At 44.4% G+C, this 19,227-nt stretch overlaps 1 protein-coding gene across 2 annotated transcripts in view; it reads left to right on the top strand.

Moving 5' to 3' along the window:
* The window catches only part of LOC119375492 (spectrin beta chain, non-erythrocytic 2), a 220,566-nt gene that overhangs the window by 98,025 nt on the left and 103,314 nt on the right, over positions 1-19,227 (top strand). For both annotated transcript variants that reach the window (XM_049411038.1, XM_049411039.1), the window contains exons 3-16: positions 3,571-3,738; positions 4,597-4,713; positions 4,880-4,956; positions 5,765-5,961; positions 6,859-6,971; positions 7,978-8,165; positions 9,521-9,878; positions 10,306-10,388; positions 10,566-10,704; positions 12,286-12,494; positions 13,551-13,728; positions 14,981-15,181; positions 16,103-16,318; positions 16,610-16,807. In XM_049411038.1, coding sequence (XP_049266995.1) covers positions 3,571-3,738; positions 4,597-4,713; positions 4,880-4,956; positions 5,765-5,961; positions 6,859-6,971; positions 7,978-8,165; positions 9,521-9,878; positions 10,306-10,388; positions 10,566-10,704; positions 12,286-12,494; positions 13,551-13,728; positions 14,981-15,181; positions 16,103-16,318; positions 16,610-16,807 — 2,442 coding nt within the window. The remainder of the gene's footprint in view (positions 1-3,570; positions 3,739-4,596; positions 4,714-4,879; positions 4,957-5,764; positions 5,962-6,858; positions 6,972-7,977; positions 8,166-9,520; positions 9,879-10,305; positions 10,389-10,565; positions 10,705-12,285; positions 12,495-13,550; positions 13,729-14,980; positions 15,182-16,102; positions 16,319-16,609; positions 16,808-19,227) is intronic.

A 19,227-nucleotide genomic window follows, 5' to 3' on the forward strand; every position in this document is an offset into this window, starting at 1 on the left:
TGCTGCGACGTCCGCTTTGAAGGTGGCCTGTTGCTGGGGTGCATGTTTTGCTTGAAACATGCCTAGGCATTGAATTGAAGTGAATTTATTTGCAATTGAATTGCAAGGATGACCAAGTTGTAAAAGCTGTGATTAGCAGCTTGAGGTGAACCTGGCCACCTCATACACAGGTCAGCTTGACAGTGGGCAAATAAAACAAACAAGTTATAGTAAGCACAAGTAGTTATGGTTCAAACAACAGACATTATTAAAAAGAGGAACATTTTGTGCAAGAAGGACTGCTTGTTGGGCTAGTAGGTTTGACATTATTACTACGAGAATCTAGCACAAAAGATTACAGATACACAAGAAAGAAACACCACAGACAGGGACTAGTGCTCATCCTTGTCTGTGGCATTTCTTGTGTATGTGTAATTTTTTTACGCTAGATTCTTGTAGTAATTGCTTGTAGCAAAATATGCATTTGTCTATTAGAATCCTATATTCTATACTCTTTCTTCTATTTTCCCACAAGCACTCTATGATTAGTTAAAACCTGGAGTTATAAGCTGCATTATAAAGTGGGCCATGTGAGTTTCTTTAAGGTAGCTTTTAGTGACAGGCACAGCTCAAATTTCTTTCCTTAATCTTTTCTTGAAGACATTTCAAACCCCTAGATTTTTTCCATTCAAATTTTTTCATTTTTGCAAATCTACAAGGTTATCATGTGCAAGGCTGAGTGTTAAGTGAATAATGCTGAATGAAGCATCGGTTAGCAAGTTAATAGGCTTGCTTTGCTATCTATATGTTGTACAGTTGAACCTGGATATATCGAATCCGAAGGGGATTTTAAAAGTGTTCTATATATAGGTAATTTGATATATAAAATATTTTATATATGAGAAATATATTCAAGGGGTTGCGACAGATGTTTGATATACACAATAGCTTTTTGCATTTGGGATTGATATACTTGGGTTAGACTGTATTAGTAAAGGCATTTCATGGAGAATTAAGCGAAACTGTGAAATCGCTGTAATTGCACACTTTTGATTATCCTATTCATGGTGGTATCGAGGACAGAGGACACAATCTGTAGTGCAGATAACTTCTGGCTTGTGAGATTAAAAGGTTAGACGCTAAAGCAGGGGAAATGTTGTCGAGGGTGGTGGAGGATTTTATCGAGTGATAAGATCAGGAAATTGGTGGGTGTAGAATGTAAAGTCTGTTGATGCAAGGCAGGGGTAATTGTTGATAGGTGGGAGGATCCTTTTATCTACAGTGGGCATAGACGTGATAACGATGATAATGATAACGATGAATGCCAGTTGCCAGTAGGATTTCCTACTTTGTACTTCATACTGAACAGAGTCCAGTGCCACCACACTTTGAATAGCTTGGTTCAAAATGTGGGTTGGCACACTCACTCACGAGTACATTTGCTAATACTTCTTTCATTATAAAGATTATGATGTGGCTTCTGCCACACAGCTGCTAACAAATAATAGCACTGTGAACTTTCAGTTTATCAAAGTACAATGTTGAGCTAGTTGCAGGGAGTGATAGAATTTTATACATAGTGAAAGCTCACATGTGTATACTTTGACCTGGCCACGTTGCGTTGTGTGTCACTCAGTGTAAACTTATTGTCAACATATACGTCAACATTGACGTTGTTAATGACAACTTTTGTTTTATTTGTCAGCATCAGTGTTGTTATATGACTGGACTTCATGTGTAACATAATGTGTCGACATATTCGGTGTCTGTGTGACAGCATTTTATGTGAACTTTTGTGTTATGCGACGGGACGGTATTTTGTGTCACCTTTAGTGTCGTTACATAAATTGACTTCATGCTTGTGCAATTTTCTTATGGCTTGGCCGACTTGTACAAGCTGACCTTAGGTGGGATTTTATGTAGCTTTTTCTATGAGCTGTTTTCACTAATTCTATATTTTGTGGAAAGGAGTATTCCATGCCGCGTGAAAGCACAAACGTCTTTTAAACAAGCAATAAGGAGTGGGGGGGGTATGTACAGCCATCTATGTTAGTTGTGTAAAGGTTATACAAAAAGAAAGAAAAAACATGGGAAGAAGTATATATTCTTTTCTTTTGTAATCTTTTCACCGCAAACGCCATCAGCAAACTTGGCACGGGTGACAGTGATACCTGGAGTGTTTGGGAAACGAGGCAGCACAGCCATTTCCTTATCACTCTGTAATCCACACTTTCCCGTTATCACCCTCCTATTGCATGCTGGCTGCGTTAAAGGCGTGGGCGCCTATTGCACCTGGTGTTGCTTCCCGTCTGTTCAACGGTCTTACCGCAGAAATGCCGCTGATAAGGCGCCCCATAACATGCTAAGCTGGGAGGACGTTCAAGTTCACCGGCTTGTCTTGGCCGAAAGCCGAAATGTGTTTTCCCAATCTGGGGTTGTTCCTTCATCCTCCAACGTGGAAAAACCCTGAAATTATTACACGACAAGTATGTTAGGAAAGAACGAGTGTCATGATCAAATGTGGTACGAGCAAAATTTAAAAACCACGATTGTTGGCAGCATGACATTAGAAAAAGTCATCACGAAAGAAGACGCACACAACAGATTGAGTGCATACTACCGATTGATTTATTTCGATGTAGAGCATTACAATATGTGGCATCAAAAAACACAAATGTGCAGGTGTGATCAATCCAAATGAAACATCCAACCTAACGCACCCGATTAGTTAAAGAATACATATCAGCACTGTAGAGCGATACAGCAGTGAGTGTCACTTTCTGAGGCGCTTCCTTCTCTTTTGATAAAATGTGCTTTCAAAATCTCTTGTGCGCATGCATTCTTTCTCCTTCCCAATATCTTAGTAAGATGTAATTGTGGCTCACAGTTGCAGGCACAATTTCATCAATTCAGCTCATCAGTTTCATCAATTCCACAAATTTCAGTTGATTGGGTTTTTCGTTTGGATAGGTTGCGCATATGCATTTGTGTTTTTTTATGCTATTAATATTGTAACACCCTGCGTTGACATAAATCAGTTGGTAGTATACAATCATTCTCTTGTGTGTGTCTTCATGATGCCATTTTTCCAAATTTTGCACAATTAACAATCGTTTTCTAGAATGCATCAACTAGCCCCTCAAGATACCCAAATTAAAAAGCATGCTTCAGATACACACACACACATATGCACGCACACACATGCACGCACGCACACACGCACGCACGCACGCGCGCGCGCGCACACACACACACACACACCTTGATATAGCGAACTCGGGTATAACGAAGTAAATGAAGAATAGTCTTTTCATGAATACAATGTTACAAATATATGTTTATAACGAACTTATTTTGGCATTAGATGCAACTTTGTTATAACGAGCTTTGAGTGTGTGTATGTATGTGTGTGTATATATACAGTATGAATAAATCCTGCAGATCGGTGTTGGCGAAATGAAGTCTTCCAGTGCCCATTCACAACCACAATTTTCTGTTCCCAATATTTCACTCTGCCAGTTAAACTGTGAATTGTTTTTTCTTGGTTACCCAGCAATTAAGTGTGCTTTGTTTCTGTTTGATTTCTCTCAGGCCCGGATGGAGGTCGACGACCTGTTCGTCGACCTGGCCGACGGCAAGAAGCTGCTCAAGCTGCTCGAGATCATCTCGGGCGAGAAGTTGGGAAAGCCGAACAACGGCAAGATGCGCGTCCACAAGATCGAGAACGTCAACAAGAGCTTGGCATTCTTGCACACCAAGGTATGCATTCGATGCAGTCACTCTGCTACCAACAGCTAGCAGAATGCTCGAACCACTTAAAAGGAAAAGGAAAGATTCCTTCGGTTTTATTGCTAAGATATTTTACCACAATACAAAAAAACACCACTGCTGCTGTGTAGGATAGAAGGGGAATTTTAAGAGCTTGTGTTTCTTTGTTAGACACAGCATTAATGAGAACTAACAGACAATCAAGCCAAGGAAGGTAGAGGGGATGTTATTTGCGGTAGTTATGATAGAATTGTGAAGAAATTAAAGTGGGCGAAAAGACAACTTGCCGCCGGCAGGGGTCGAACCTGCAATCTTCGAATGACGCGTCTGATGCTCCACCTGTTGAGCTACAGCGGCCGTCGTCTTCCCGTACACTTCTATCGGGTATGTCTGTCCACTCCCGCAGTGGCTGCATTTTTGATGGAGGCAAGAATGTTTGAGGCCCGTGTACTTAGATTTAGGTTCACGTTAAAGAACCCCAGGTGGTCGACATTTCTGGAGCGCTCCACTACGGCGTCCCTCATAATCATATCGTGGTTTTGAGATGTTAAACCCCAGATATTATTATTATTATTATTATGTCTGTCCATTTAAACCTGGGAGCGTTAGTCAGTGCCGCTTGTAGCTATGTGGAATGCTCATTTTTGGCTGCTAGGATCGCGTAGCACGTGATCTTTTTACGAGCTGGCAGCTGACCAATAATCCCTCGCATACTACCTGAAGGCATCAAATCTGCCAGAACAAGACCCTCACGATGGATGAACTCAACGATTAATATGCCTCATTAGTGAACCTCTTCGACTGGCTAGATGTGCATTGATGTTCCTCGTTGCCTTCACATTTGCACAGGTTCGTTTGGAAAGTATAGGAGCCGAAGACATTGTGGACGGGAACCCCCGACTCATTCTTGGCCTTATATGGACAATCATTTTGCGGTTCCAAATCCAAGACATCGAAATCGACGTGGTGAGCCTCTCTAAACTACTTTGCCATGACTGGTGCAGCATAGTCTTCGTTGTTTTTGCAATGCACTATACCCAACTTAACTTAATAGAAAAAAAATCTGCCCATTTGTTTGTTTTGTCTTTAAGGAGAGTTGAGCTATATTATGTGTGTATGCTCATGTGTTCAGGATGAAGACAACGAAAGTAGTGAAAAGAAATCAGCCAAGGATGCCTTGCTGCTTTGGTGCCAAAGAAAGACATCGGGGTAAGTTGCTGAGTGTATTATTTTGCCGCAGGGAATTACATAAGAGTGAAGAAACACGTTCTTAGTTGAGGAAAACAAGCATGGCAGTTTAGATGACACTGGCCATTACATTGAAAGTGCTTGCCAATATTTTAAAATGTCGCATTGCTTTTGATTGCACCTTTTGAAGAGCAACATTTGAAGGGGTCCAAACAGGGACATGAAGAAAGAAGTGGCAATTTTCAAAGGATAGCCAGAAACTTTGCTTTATGATCCTTAATATTACTGCCCACAATCACTCAATGAATGAATTAATCAAATAATCAATCAATTAACCAATATTGTATTTAATGTGCCCAGGAACAAGCCTAGTGTCTGAGTGTTGGTGGATGCACATGGTGAAAACAATCAATGACGTGCTATAGGAAAATGCCATGTGCAAAAGTATAAAGGAAAAGTGAAGACAAAATAATAACGATAATAACAACAACATTAATGATTCCAGTGGTGTATTGGTTATCTTTAACAAGGATAGGTGGTTGAGTTTGAACTGATAGTGTCTGTAGAAGGAGATAACATATCTATATGTACCATTGCTGATTGGCATTGCTTTCGTCGAAGTGATGTGTTGATATAATTTCGTGCTTTTTCTTATTTTTCTCTGCCTTACGGTACTTCAGTTGGTACTTAGAATCCATGTATAATGAGCTTGTTTATCTTTCTAAATCACAAAAAAAATTTTGCTTAATGGCGTACTGATTTTGTAATAGTTAATCTTCCAAAGAGTTTCTGCTCGTGCTACAAAGGAGATGTTTCCCCTATGGTTTAGATATCCCGCTGTCAACATCCAAGACTTCAGCTCCAGTTGGCGAAGCGGAATGGGTTTCAACGCATTGATCCATTCGCACCGGCCCGATCTAATCGACTACGGTGCTCTGGAACCCGCTGACCATATCGAGAACCTCAACAATGCCTTCAACGTTGCCCAGAGAGAGCTGGGGATTCCGAGGCTTCTTGATGCTGAAGGTAATTGTAGTGCAGGATCTACACATTTTGCACAGTATGCCTGCAGATTTTTACATATTTAACGAAAACATTGTTTTATACAAGAACCCATGTTGGTAACTTAGCAGCTATAGTATGGTGGCTGCTAAGAATGAGGGCATGGATTCAATTCCCATCCACGGCGGCGGCATTACGAAGGACGTGTTGTGCAAGAACCCTCATGTACTTAGATTTAAGCACGCTTTAAAGAGTCTCAAGTGGCCGAAATTAGTTCACAGTCCTTGACGATATTGGTAACGACTATGACGTGCCTCATACCCATATCTTGTTTTTGGAACGTCAAACCACAGAAGGCAATTTAATTATCAGTAGACATTGTACCACTACTACATAACTGCCATTGCACTGCCCAGAAACGAAAAAAAAAAGTAACATCTGCTCTCCAAGTTCACCAGACTTTTTCAACAGGTCACGTTGAGAGCAATGTCACAAAATGCGACATTTCTTCTTTTGTGATGTAAATTAAATACTCGACTTAATACCTACAGCAAGATCAGGAGGTGTGAATGACGTCTTATTTTAATGAAGTACTGTATACAAAACTTGAAAATTGCAGATATAATTTGTTAACACATAGTTTACGCTTGGTTGTTGTTCAGACAGCAAATCATCTAAGTACCAGGGTAGCACCAAATATTACAGATGTGCTGCAGACACAATAAACACATACACACTTACAAATTGATGTCACAGTATGCCGTAATGCAAAACTGCCGTTGCATTCTCAGAGTCAGACATCAGTAATGACTTCTGCAACATTTCTGAGAATTGAACTTTCTCTGCGAGGTTTGGTGATAAGTGGGAGCTTTTTCTTTACATTTACCAAGTTGTCTGTTTTCTTTGTTTGTTTACATCCAGATATCGACACAAACAAGCCTGACGAGAAATCAGTCATGACGTACGTTGCATCCTACTACCACACGTTTGCCCGCATGAAGAACGAGATGAAGCAGGGCAGGCGTATCGCCAATGTGAGTGACATTTGTTCCTGTGCAAATATTTATTTATTTCAGTGACAGTCGTTTCTGCACAAGTTTTTGTTCGTTTCATTTACCTTTTATGAATTGCATCGTAATCCAGCAAATTCAATACTTCCTATTTCAATAATCCCAACCTTTCTTTAAAGCCATCCTCCATTATATAAAAGGTGCTTTTAAAAATTAAGCCATTATGAGACATGATAGAAAACTCGTGCTCATTTCAGGAATCGTATGCGTCTACAAACTTTTTTTACGTTGCGTTATGTTAGTGAATATAACTGTGAAAAATGATTTGTAGATTTAGTCCTACCTGTTTCTTTCCTGTGTAATCAATAATTTCTCATTATCGTTAGTTTTTATGGCAGTGATAACGGTATGTGATGAAACTAGTACACTCCAAATCATAGTATAGAAAAGAACGTTGATATGTTACATAGTGAGTAATGTTGCTTTCCTGCCAGCCTAAAGCGTGTAAAAATTTTATCCCATAGCAAGCTGTCCACATAAGAATTGAATTATACATGTATGGTCCACATATTGAGTAAAGATTGTATGGTTTAATTAGCTGCATAATGTTATGGGCTGAAAGGGACAATGAATGGCCCGCCATGGTGTTCTAGTGGTTATGGCGCTCGACTGCTGACCCGAGGGTCGCAGGATCGAGTCCCGGCTGCGGCGGCTGCATTTTCGATGGAGGCGAAAATGTTTGAGGCTCGTGTACGTAGATTTAGGTGCACGTTAAAGAACCCCAGGCGGTCGAAATTTCCAGAGCCCTCCACTACGGCTTCTCTCGGAATCATATTGTGGTTTTGGGACGTTAAACCCCAGATATTATCATTAAAAGGGACGATGAATATGACTTGAAAGAAGAGGATGCTTCTGGATTTTGTGATCTAGACGCAATCTTGTCAGTCGCCGAAGTTACTGCATACATTATGTAAGTATATTCTCTGTTCTCCCCCCTTAACAATATGTTCGCACTTTATCGTTTCCACAGATTGTCGCACAAATGATGGACGCCGACCGGCAGAAGTACATGTACGAGCGGCTAACGTCCAAGCTCCTGGAGTGGATCCAAGCTAAGACGGCTGAGCTGCAGGACCACTGCTTCCCGAACTCCCTGGAGGGAATCCAGGGGGAGCTGCTAAAATTCAAGGAGTACCGCACGGTCGAGAAGCCACCCAAGTGAGTGCACCCTGGTTGCATTCTTGCACTATTCGCTAATTAGATGTTATTGAACTTTGAGTGACATACATGGAGCTGTTGCGATGGTGCAGTGGTTAGGGTGCTTGGCTGTTGAAACGTCAATAAACATATTTTCACCTTGGTCGACGTCTGTGAAAAAAGAAGTTTTTGTGTCAATGTTTCATCCCGACCGTGTCAGATTTTGCCAGACCCTTGACTTCCTAAAATGATTCCTCTTGTGATACATCGTGTTCCGTATAATTTCTGTTAGAGGCTTGTTATCATGTGTACCGATGCATATTACCAACAAATAGACGGGAGAAGTTCAGAACTTTGCAGCAGGTGATGGAATGAATGATCATAGGGGTTCTTTAAGAGGCAGGAAGAAAGCAAGGTGGATGACAAAGCAGACAGACGTAATCCTATTTGACATTAAGAGGAGAAAATTGAGCCGGACAGGCCATTTAATGCATAGGACAGATAATCGTTGGTCAGTTAGAGCTGTGGAATGATACTTGGAGATGGGACACGTGGCTAAGGGTGACAGTGAGTTGCATGAGGGGATGAAATAAGGAAATATGCAGGCATAAAATGGAATCAGCTCTGTTAAAACAGGGCAGTTAGGCAATCATTGGGAGAGGTCTTCGTTCTGCAGTGGACGTAATACAGAAGGCTCCTAGCAAACGGAAGTTTCTTAAACGGAATTGCTGCTTAAATGGAACAACTGTTTCTAATATGATTGGTTCCGTACAGGAATAATGCAAAGTTGTTCATCTCTCAGTAAATGGAACTCCTGTTGAACGGAACATATTTCCTTGGTCCCTTAGGTTCCATTTAACGAGAGTCTACTGTATTGGCAGATAACGATAACAATGATAACAACGGTGACAATAGTAACAATGACATTACAGTAGAATCTTGGTGATAGGAACCCAGCTGATACGAATTTTCTGTATGGTCTAATACGAATCCGTAAAATTCCCACGCTGAATGTCATTGTATCTAAGGGGCCAAAAGAATGTTGAGAACGGCTTTTGCGTTGCGACATGTGATAGGATGGTTAACAAAACCATTGACCTGCGGACAACAGCAGCGTGCTCCGGGAGCTCCGGAAGTACTTGTGTGGCTAGTGCACATGAATTGGAAACAGAATTACTGTTTTCAGAACTACTGTGTGTGTCCTAGAAAGAGATATGCCAGTTCTTTCGGTGGAAATAAATGCTTTGTGCATATATTGGGGTTTGAAAACAGATTTCACTAGTTTTTTGATCATGCGAAATTTCGCGTGATACAAATGTTATCACTCCCCCTTGAGATTCGAATTACCGAGATTTTACTGTACTTATTTGTTACAGGTACAAAGAGCGGAGCGACATTGAGGCCCTGCTGTTCGACATCCAGACAAAGCAGAAGGCCCTGGGCCGGCCCCTGTACGTGCCGCCCGAGGGCAAGATGGCCCACGACATCCAGCGAGCGTGGGAGCAGCTCGAGGAGGCCGAGCACGCCCGCGAGGTGGCGCTGCGCGAGGAGTTGCTCCGGCAGAAGAAGCTCGAGAATCTGGCGTGCCGCTTTGACCGCAAGAGCGCCGTGCGCGAGGGCTACCTCCGCGAAATGGTGCAGGTGCTCTCCGACCCCCGCTACGGGAGCAACCTGTCGCAGGTCGAGGCGACCGTCAAGAAGCACGAAGCCATCAGCGCCGACATTCTGGCTAGGGTAAGTGGGAATTGTCTTGGGTGTGAAAATTGCCTTGTTTACATGCCCCGCCGCAGTGGTCTTGTGGTTATGGCGCTCGACTGCTGACCCGAAGGTCGCGGGATCGAATCCCGGCTGTGGGGAGACTTGTCTTTGTCCTAACGATGAGAAGTACTGTTGTAGAATTTGGCTCCAGGAAGTAAGCGTTGACTCCAGCAAGTAAATGTTTACTCCAGCTACAGTCCCTGAATGACAGCTTCTCGTCACTTTGTGCCTGCTCCACCAGCCTTGGAAATCTCGTATTGTTTGCATACTTACACAGTTTTGTTGGTGCACGACTGCCCACAAAAATAGTCTCGAATAGTTTTTAGTTTGAGTTTAAAACACTCGTGTCTTAGTTTAAAATTAATCTGGTGTGTACTCTCTTGTTTGCTGTTTCTTTACACAGGAGGAAAGGTTTCAGAACCTGACAAAAATGGCTGACCAACTGGAGGCGGAAAATTACCACGCAAAATCAAGGATTCGAGTCAAGTAAGTTGGGTCATTACCCTAATCTGATTATGGCTTTGGAACTTAAGACCCTGAAATTTAATTTAGAAAAGTATCAAACTTTTTTAAGCCAGAGCTCTTCCCCTGTAAGTTTTGCGCTTCATGCTATGATTTCATTTCAACATAATTTTTAATGTCTTTTATTTTCCTTTGCTTCAGGGAGAAAGAAATCATGGGACGGTGGCAGTTGCTGCTGGATCTTCTCAACAAGCATCGTGTGACGCTGAACAATGTCAGCATGCTTATGAGCATGCTTCGAGAGGCAGAAACCCTTCACAGCGAGATAAAGGAAGTTGAGGTATGCATGGACCTTTTGCTAGATGTGCATTGCAGTCTCTGTTCCTACTTTTCATAGTTGCACACTCGTGTGCTTAGCACTTGTCAACTTAAACTAAGAATGAGAGGTGTAACCTTACAGGGACACTAAAGGCAAATAAAGATTTATGTCAGAGTGAAAGGTCAATGCTTGAGAATGTCTAAAACGTCAATATTATACTACACAGCAGCGCTTCAGTAATTGAGAAATTAAGGTAAATGCATGACTCCATTTGCGCCACCAGTGGGACATTCTGGAACACAAGTGCAATGACAAGAATGAACATTTCACTGCAAGATGGAATAAAATACAATGTGCAGCTTTCAGTCTCATTCATGCAAAAAATAACTTCTTGACGTTACCCCTGAGAGAGAAGCACGTTTCGTTTTCACCAGACTGTGCTTTGCTAAAGCCCCTTGCTTCGTTGCGCCGCAGTGCCGGCTCTCGGGCAGCAAAGCGAGTAAAGGGCGAGCATGGCCACATCAGAAGGCTGTTCTCGTGGACAGGTGGTTTGAATTGCACACTAACAGTATGCAGACCACTAAAACGTGATTTTCTTTCAAACTAAGTAATTCCTTGGCACGAAACAAGTACTACGAGGTTTCTGGAATGGTATTTGAATAATCCACATTAACTTGTCGTTTGCCTTTAGTGTCCCTTTAAAGGAGTACTGACACGACTTTGAGCCATCGCAAAAGGAGCATTTTTAGTTTCCTTGGTACGCAGTGTTAACGCTTTGCACACACCGGAGCCAGACGACACGTATAAAATATGTTACTTTGATTTTAAAGTTTTTGTCACCCAGCATCTGAAAGCCAGCCCCATCGCAATGGACATTATTACGACGAGTCAACACAGTTCGCCAGATTTGGGAACTCTGCGTCTTGAATGCGGCCTAAATCATGGAAAGCACTGTTGTAGTCGCTGGACGACAATTTATTCATCATTGTTTACTTGCACCATGTGTGACAGACAGAGCTGCTGCTAGTATGTCGCGAGTTGCTGTCTCCCTGTGATTTCAGACTGCGTTTACACGCCACTGCGAAGCCGCCCCCTTGATAGCGAAACCAAAAGTGCTTTATTAAGGAAGTGGTATTAAAAATACATTAAATGTATTCCCAGGCATCACGATACCTTTTTGAGGGTTCTCAACACCAGTGTTTTTATTTAGAACGACAATCCGAAAATATTTAAAATTCGTGTCAGTACTCCTTTAAGGGACAAGAAGAGAGCAGAGTGGGTCAGGGAACAAATGGGGGTTAAGGACATCTTAGTCGAAATCAGAAAGAAATGTACATGGTCAGGGCACGTGGCGTGAAGGCAATATAAATGCTGGTCATTAACAGTAACCGACTGGATTCCAAGAGAAGACAAATGCGCGAGGGTGAGGCAGTAAGTTAGGTGGGCAGATGAGGTTAAGACGTTTGCGTGGATAAGGTGGCTGCAGCAAACACAGGACCGAGTTGATTGGCCAATCATGGGAGAGGCCTTTGCCCTGCAGTGAGCATAGTCAGACTGATGATGATGATGGTGATGAATTGATTGCTCGATCTTGCATAACAGGGAAGCTTCCTGTCGGATGAGTACGGCTGTCACCTGCTAGCCGTTGAGGACCTGCTCCAGAAACACGCCCTGGACGAGCTCAACCTGGCGTCGCAGGGCGAGGCGATCCGCAGGCTCACCCAGCAGTCCGCGCCTCTGCTAAAGCAGGGCCACAAAGAAGGGCCCGTGCTGCAGCGAAAGCTGGACGACCTCAATGCCGACTACGCCACGTGAGTGCTCACTAAGGCTATGGCCACTATGTTTTGTTGCAGTGCCTTCAGCTTGGTCCTATGAAACTCTCGCCATCCATTGCTCATGGCTGAACAATTGCATTAATAACATGGGTGTACCGTCGCCCTGTCCATTGACAAACTTCGAAACGTGCAATGAAACGTTGGCGTCAGTGAATGTTCTTGCTACAAAATAGCATACCGATAATCTTTGAATCATGAAATAGCATGAGCAGCGAGAACAAAAAGAACATGAATGACATAACGGGCTTGTTCATATTTTCATCTTTGTCATTCATACCATTTTACGAATGCTGTCAAGTTGAACCAAGTTAATGCTATGAAACGCTAGTGCTCAAGATGTGCAACCGGCATTACAAATGTGCAAATGCAGCATTGAAAACTTTGTGGCTTAGCTTGTCTCGTGGCTTTGGCTTGATAATTACCATCTTTTCCTACTTTTGGTTTTGTGGAGGTGCTGGCAGTGTATCAAAATAAGGATGTGTCATTTTTCCTTCTCGTCTCGGTAGATGGATTAGTACGCATTCATGCAGGCGGAGTCCGAAATATCGAATGGCCATGAAGGTATAGCATGGCAGAATCTTTGGGCCAACCTGTGCCCAGAAAGCAAAGGAACATTTCAGCGAATTGTTCAGACAAGCAAAGCTGGCACTTGCAGAATTGCTTATCTCATGTGGCATTCAGGTCCGTCCTGTACGATAATTTTATAACATGTGTCACTGATGAACTTTTCACGGCAGTCGTCAAACCAGTTGCCTGATAGCATAGCATTTCTGACAGCAGCCTTCTGCTAGGCCGGCCACCAGTACAATGCCACAGTCAACTGTGACCACTGGATGCATGACAACTGATTCCACAAGCTACTGCTTCAGTTTATACGCAACATAGGCCCCACAGCGCACATCTGATACACATGCACACACCCAGTTATTAAGAGCAAGTCTTCATTGCAATTAAAAAGAAAGTAACTAAGTAGTACACTGTTTTTTCTAGTGGCCATATGTACGCCACTCACTCTACGCTCTTGTTCTGCAGGCTTGGCAAATTGGCAAAGCGGCGCCGACGGCAGCTCGACGAGTGGCGGGCCTACTTCCAGTTCGTTCAAGATCACGAGGAAGAGGAGGCCTGGATCCGTGAGAAGCAGCGCATCTGCAAGGCCGTGGTTGCCGGCAAAGACCTGCTGGCTCTTGTTTCGCTCCAACAGAAACACAAGGTAGGACGCCTCTGTTCCGTGTATTGATTAGTAGGCAGCCGTCTTGGGAGATATTTGGCAAGAGTGCATTTTGTGTAGTTCAGTGGTGACTGAAACGCTTCTTTTGCTTGGATGAACAGTCCGATTAGAAGATGTCTATCTCATTTTCACCAGCGTAGCATGCGTTTGTCATCATGTGTGTTTATTCCTGCATGTTTGTTTTCTAGCACTAAACTTTTACAGCAAAAACTGTTACGAGGTCACAACAACAGCTGTTTTTGGTGCTGTAGTTGTCCGCCACCGACGCCGCCGGTATCCGTAACCACTATCACGTGAAATAAGAAAAAATTAAATCAGAAAAAAATAACCAGGATCAGATGAGATTTGAACACGGGCCCTCTGCATGGCAGTCGAGTATTCTTCCACAGAGCCATGGTGGTGCTTGAAACTCATTCGCAAAAACACCCTATACAGGCATCATGTCGGGCAAGAAATCCAGTTAACATATGTAATATAGCGTGGTAGAAGAGTAGAATAACAACCAGGCGTCACACAATGCAAATTGCATAACGAGTGGGTCGTTGAATGCTTCCAACCCATTAGAAAGGGCTCAGCCATAATTCTTCATCAGCCACAGCATCAACAAAATCTACATAATGCCTTACAGATGTGTAGTGGGTACCTCACTTCTCCGCAGAATGACAAATAATGGCGTAGTGGGTGCTTCCCTATATACTTCAAAAAAATTATGATGATTTATGGTGCAGTGGTTACCTTGCAAGCGTACTTGTATTGGTTGCCCCAAGAGAGTATACAACGGGCTCTAGAAAGGTGACTCTTCCAGCTTTCGCTGTGACCGTGCCACGTGTTCTGGCGCAAGCCTGGCATTTTTTGTGATGTTGCCTTTAATGTGTGACGTTGTATCATGGAAACAAGAGAAAGGAGTTTTCTGATGTGGTACTGCTGCTGTTCCAAGTTGGCACTGTTGCTACAAGTTGTCAAAGCATTGCGATACATTTCTACTGTTACAACTTCTAAGTGTTATCAACATTGTTACAAGCTGTCAAAATTATCAGTGTGTCGCGATATATTGCTGCTATTACAAATTCCGAAGTCTCGAAGTGGTTACACGTTGTGAAAGCATTGCGATAGGTTGCTGTTGTTACGACTTGTAAACATTGTCAATGTTGTTTCGAGTTGCCAAAGCTTTGCGATGTGTTGCGCTGCCGCTCGGTCGTCAACAATCATTGACAGAAAAGTGCGACCGTTGCAGGCACTGGAAGCCGAGATCGGAGGCCACGACGGCCACATCCAGCGTCTCATCCTGGCTGGTGAGAAGCTGCTTGAGGGACGCCACAGCCAAAGCGCCGATGTCAAGCAGCGCCTGCAGGCTCTCCGCGAGCGCTGGGCCGAGCTGGCCGACCTAGCAGCCGTGAAGAGGAAGCGTCTGGAAGATGCCTACGAGGCTTTCCAGGTATGTTGTCCAAATGTCAAAACCTGCAAGTGCTCTTATGCAGTGCATTAAGCCTAAGACAGTTTTGACCAAGGTGTCAAGCTGTCAATGACGTAGAAACAGCCAAATGAACCGAACAGGCAATTAGGCCAGGAAAAACATAGGGGCCATTGATTGTTGTCCTTAAAGGGGTCATGAACCACTTTTCCAAGTAATGATCTAACGACCTCAGTATCGGAGTTTACTGCCCTCCCGAATTGATTGCCGCAAAAATTTCTCGAATCCGTCAAGAATGAGCGGAGTTACGAGGGTTTGGCGCACACTGTCAGCGCTTTCTCTCTTTTCTCGTGCCGACGAGCACACTGGAAGCTACACGGGGAGGGATGGCACTGGGGAGAGAAGTTACGTCAGCGCACGTCATGAAACGCGATCTCTCTCCTGCTGTGATTCGTGTGCGCGAGTGTGGCTACCTTGTAAAGTTAGCAGACTGAGGAGCGTGGCGCTGGCAAGTGGCAGCACCCCGTGGCAAGAATTGCATCTGATCCGAATGCCGCTCGCGATTTATGTCGGTTATCGGCCAATGAGGATGCTATGTCTTTTGCGACGCGGCGAAGCAGATGCGCAACGTCAACCGGCAGACGCCCCGCCCACTGACGACAGTGAGAACCAGCCTCTGTTTGAAAAGAGGGCGCCTGAGAAAACAGCAACAGACACTTGTGTAATTAAGCTTTTGCTAGAATGGCGTACAAGTCCTTTTTTTAGCTTTTAGCGAATAAATGTACCCATATATTATTTATTATATTCAGTTATGTATCTAAAATTAAATATTCGTATTCAATTCATATTCTGCTATCTGCGAAGCCTTGTTCATAACTGGTTCGCATTTGGTTGATCTGGCACATTAACTGGTTTGTCGTCTATCTGATGTGTCTTTGCTCACAGTACCATGCGGATGCGAATGAAGCCGAGTCGTGGGTGCGTGAGAAACTGGCCCTCGTTTCAAGCAAGGATTACGGCAAGGACGAGCCCAGTGCCCAGGCGCTTCTTCAGCGCCACAGCTGCCTGGAAAGTGAGATGAACGCTTACGGCACCGACATACGACGGCTGCGGGACCAGGCTGACCGCATGGTGCGATCCGGTGTGGACTCCCTGGCCATTGTGAGTAGGCGTTCTCTGAGCTTTGTTGTCGAGTGCTTGCTTTGTTTCTTTCTTCATTTATTTTTTCTTTGGGCCTCAAGTCTAGATGGCACAAGGAAGTGCTGCATTTCTGTTAAAGACACACCCTTAAAAACAGCGGTTAGCTGGGCCTGTTTGTGCCCTCAATTGATTCCACCGCCTCTTGCATTCATAGAAAGGCAGATAAATGCCAGTGCTAGCCTAAAGTGTTCGTAAACAGAAATAGGAATAGTTCGTAGGTGCATACATGTTGTCTTGCACGCCTTCTTGCAGTACCTGGACGCGATTAATGAAGATGCGGAACCCTCGGACGAGTGGACGGAAGAGCTTCAACTAGTCCCTGTCGAGGAGTGGGTCGATGAGGTCGTCGAGAAGGAGGCAGTGCAGACGGTTGTTGAGGAGCGCAAGGTGCCCCAAGTGAAGGCCCTGTACCCGTTCACGGGACAGAACATGAACGTCCAGAAGGGAGAGGTAGGAACCTTGGCTTCCATTTTACAGCAAAAGGTGTTAAGCAGAGTAATTTAGTACTTGTAATCAATTACATTTTCTGGTAATTTTGTAATATAATCAATTACTTTTTCAAGACTGTAACGTTATGGATAATTCATTTACATTTTCTTGTAATTGATTAGTGGTAATCAGTTGCTTTTTTTTTTTTCAAGTTGTATCCAGTCTTTTACAGCAGTTCTCGTCCCGAAAAATATGCAACCACTCTGTAGGGGCTGCCTGTCCTGTCAGAGGGGGGTCCATACAGAGCCTATTTTTTTCACATTTTCCTTGGTCTTACCTGCAACGCGTTACACAAGCTCCAGCAACAGCAAAGCGCGATGGTTCATAGAGGACATGGACACTAGCATCGAAGCACTGCGCAACTACGAGATGGTGCATAAGGTGTTCCTACGCTATACCGCCCTTCCCTCCAGCGCATGCGTTGAGAGAGTGTTCAGTGTAGCAGCTGACCTCTTAACGAGGAAACATGGAAGAATCAGCGACGACGACTTTGAAAAACAACTCCTGTTGAAAGTTAGCAATGTGTAACACTATATCACAAAAGTCACAGTAAGCCTCCCTGCTGTCACACAAGCCTCCAGTCTTCTCTCTACCAGTGTTCCGGAATGGGCGCTGTTACGACTGGAGTAGGGCCCCTCGGGTGCGCGGCGTAGGATACGAGGTCGTGGCATCCCACCGCTGCCACCACTGTTAGGAATGAGGTTGCGTGGCCCATCGCTATCGTGCTCGGAGTAGTCAGTAATGGCAAGGTGAAGAAGGAAAAGATTTTATGTACAACTATTTACATATTTTTGCTACCAGGCAACATGACTGCCAGCCCGACCACGTCGGCTGGTTCGACTCCGTTCGAGTCGTTCTCCTTCTCCGATCTCCTTCTCTCCCCTTCCACGGACCGGCACGGCCTTAAATCGTCTAGCCGTCCATTGTCCTGCTGACTGTCCGCCGGTCGCAGGTGTTGGGCTCCTATCCAAGTTCTCCAAATTGCGGCGCGCTGCCAGGAGTATCAATTGCGACGAGCTGCCAGAAGCCGCACGCAGGTGTTGGCTCCTTCTAACTTGACGATCCGCCGGCCGCAGGTGTTGGCTGTCTTCTAACTTGACGATCCGCCGGCCGCAGGTGTTGGCGGTCTTCTAACTTGATGATCCGCCGGCCGCAGGTGTTGGCTGTCTTCTAACTTGACGATCCGCCGGCCGCAGGTGTTGGCTGTCTTCTAACTTGACGATCCGCCGGCCGCAGGTGTTGAACCTCCTTTACACCGCAGGAGTTGAGCAGCCTTTCCATAGCTGGGCAGCTTTGAAGAACGACTGGCGTCAGTTGACGGGGCCGGCCGGGTGAAGACGCCGTTTTCCCCGGATTGCAGACAAAGCATGCAGGGGTTGATCCCTGCTTCGACGTTCGGTCACCTGCTCCGGCACAACAGCGCCTCCATTTCATTCCAATTCCATTCCAGGGAATTAGAACTTGCCGCATGTCCACTCCTTTCAATTCCTAGGAATGAAAAAACTTAGCCCATTCCGACTCCGGGAATGGCTGGGCAGTTTAATTCCATTCCTGTAATTCCTCAACGTAGGAAAGGCATCTTGTTAAGAATGAACGCCCCATAAGCTGGTGTCATCAGATGCATTAAGAACTGCAAAAGTACGCAAAACATGTTGCCAAGGTCGAGGGATAGTTGCTTGGTAACATGTTTTTTTTCCCTTGTAAGAGGGCCGATATCCACGCCAGACGTGCTTCAATGCTTCAGACATATCGAAATGCCATCACTAAGGGAAGCTTTTTTTCCCCTCTTACAAGGGAAAAAAAAGCGTTTGCGTCGCCAGATAACAAATGAACGATCCACATTCGTCAGCTTATCTCATGCGCGGGGGCGTGTGACTTATCCGTGAGTTAATGCGGGGCGACGTTCTGACGAAGGAACGGCCAAGCAGACAACGGGCCCAGCTGAGCGCGCTTCATGGGCATACGCTTACTCTCGCCCTATTTGCAACTTGGCTCTGTTGTACGGCGCTGACGCACAAAAAAGTCGGCGCTCGCGCAGGATAGCTAAAGATTTGGGCGGCTGTACCATGCTTGTAATCAGCCAAGCCATTTACTGCTTTATATTTAAATTCGAGTCTCTGACTTACTAATGTCTGAAGTTTTAAAGACAGCACGTAGACGAAAACGTCCTCTATTTTCGGAAAAAAGACGTAATTCCATTCCCATATCATTCCGTGCAAAAGGCGCTTAATTCAATTCCCATTCCATTCCTCCAAGTGTTGTCCCCATTCCATTCCGGGGTCGCGAAAATGTGGAATGATTCCGGAGTCATTCCAATTCCGGAGTGGCAACTCCGCAACACTGCTCTCTACTATGCAAGCCACAGTACTAGTTTGTTTTAG

The sequence above is a fragment of the Rhipicephalus sanguineus genome, chromosome 11 (genome assembly GCF_013339695.2).
Source record: "Rhipicephalus sanguineus isolate Rsan-2018 chromosome 11, BIME_Rsan_1.4, whole genome shotgun sequence".
Classification (NCBI taxonomy): domain Eukaryota; kingdom Metazoa; phylum Arthropoda; class Arachnida; order Ixodida; family Ixodidae; genus Rhipicephalus; species Rhipicephalus sanguineus.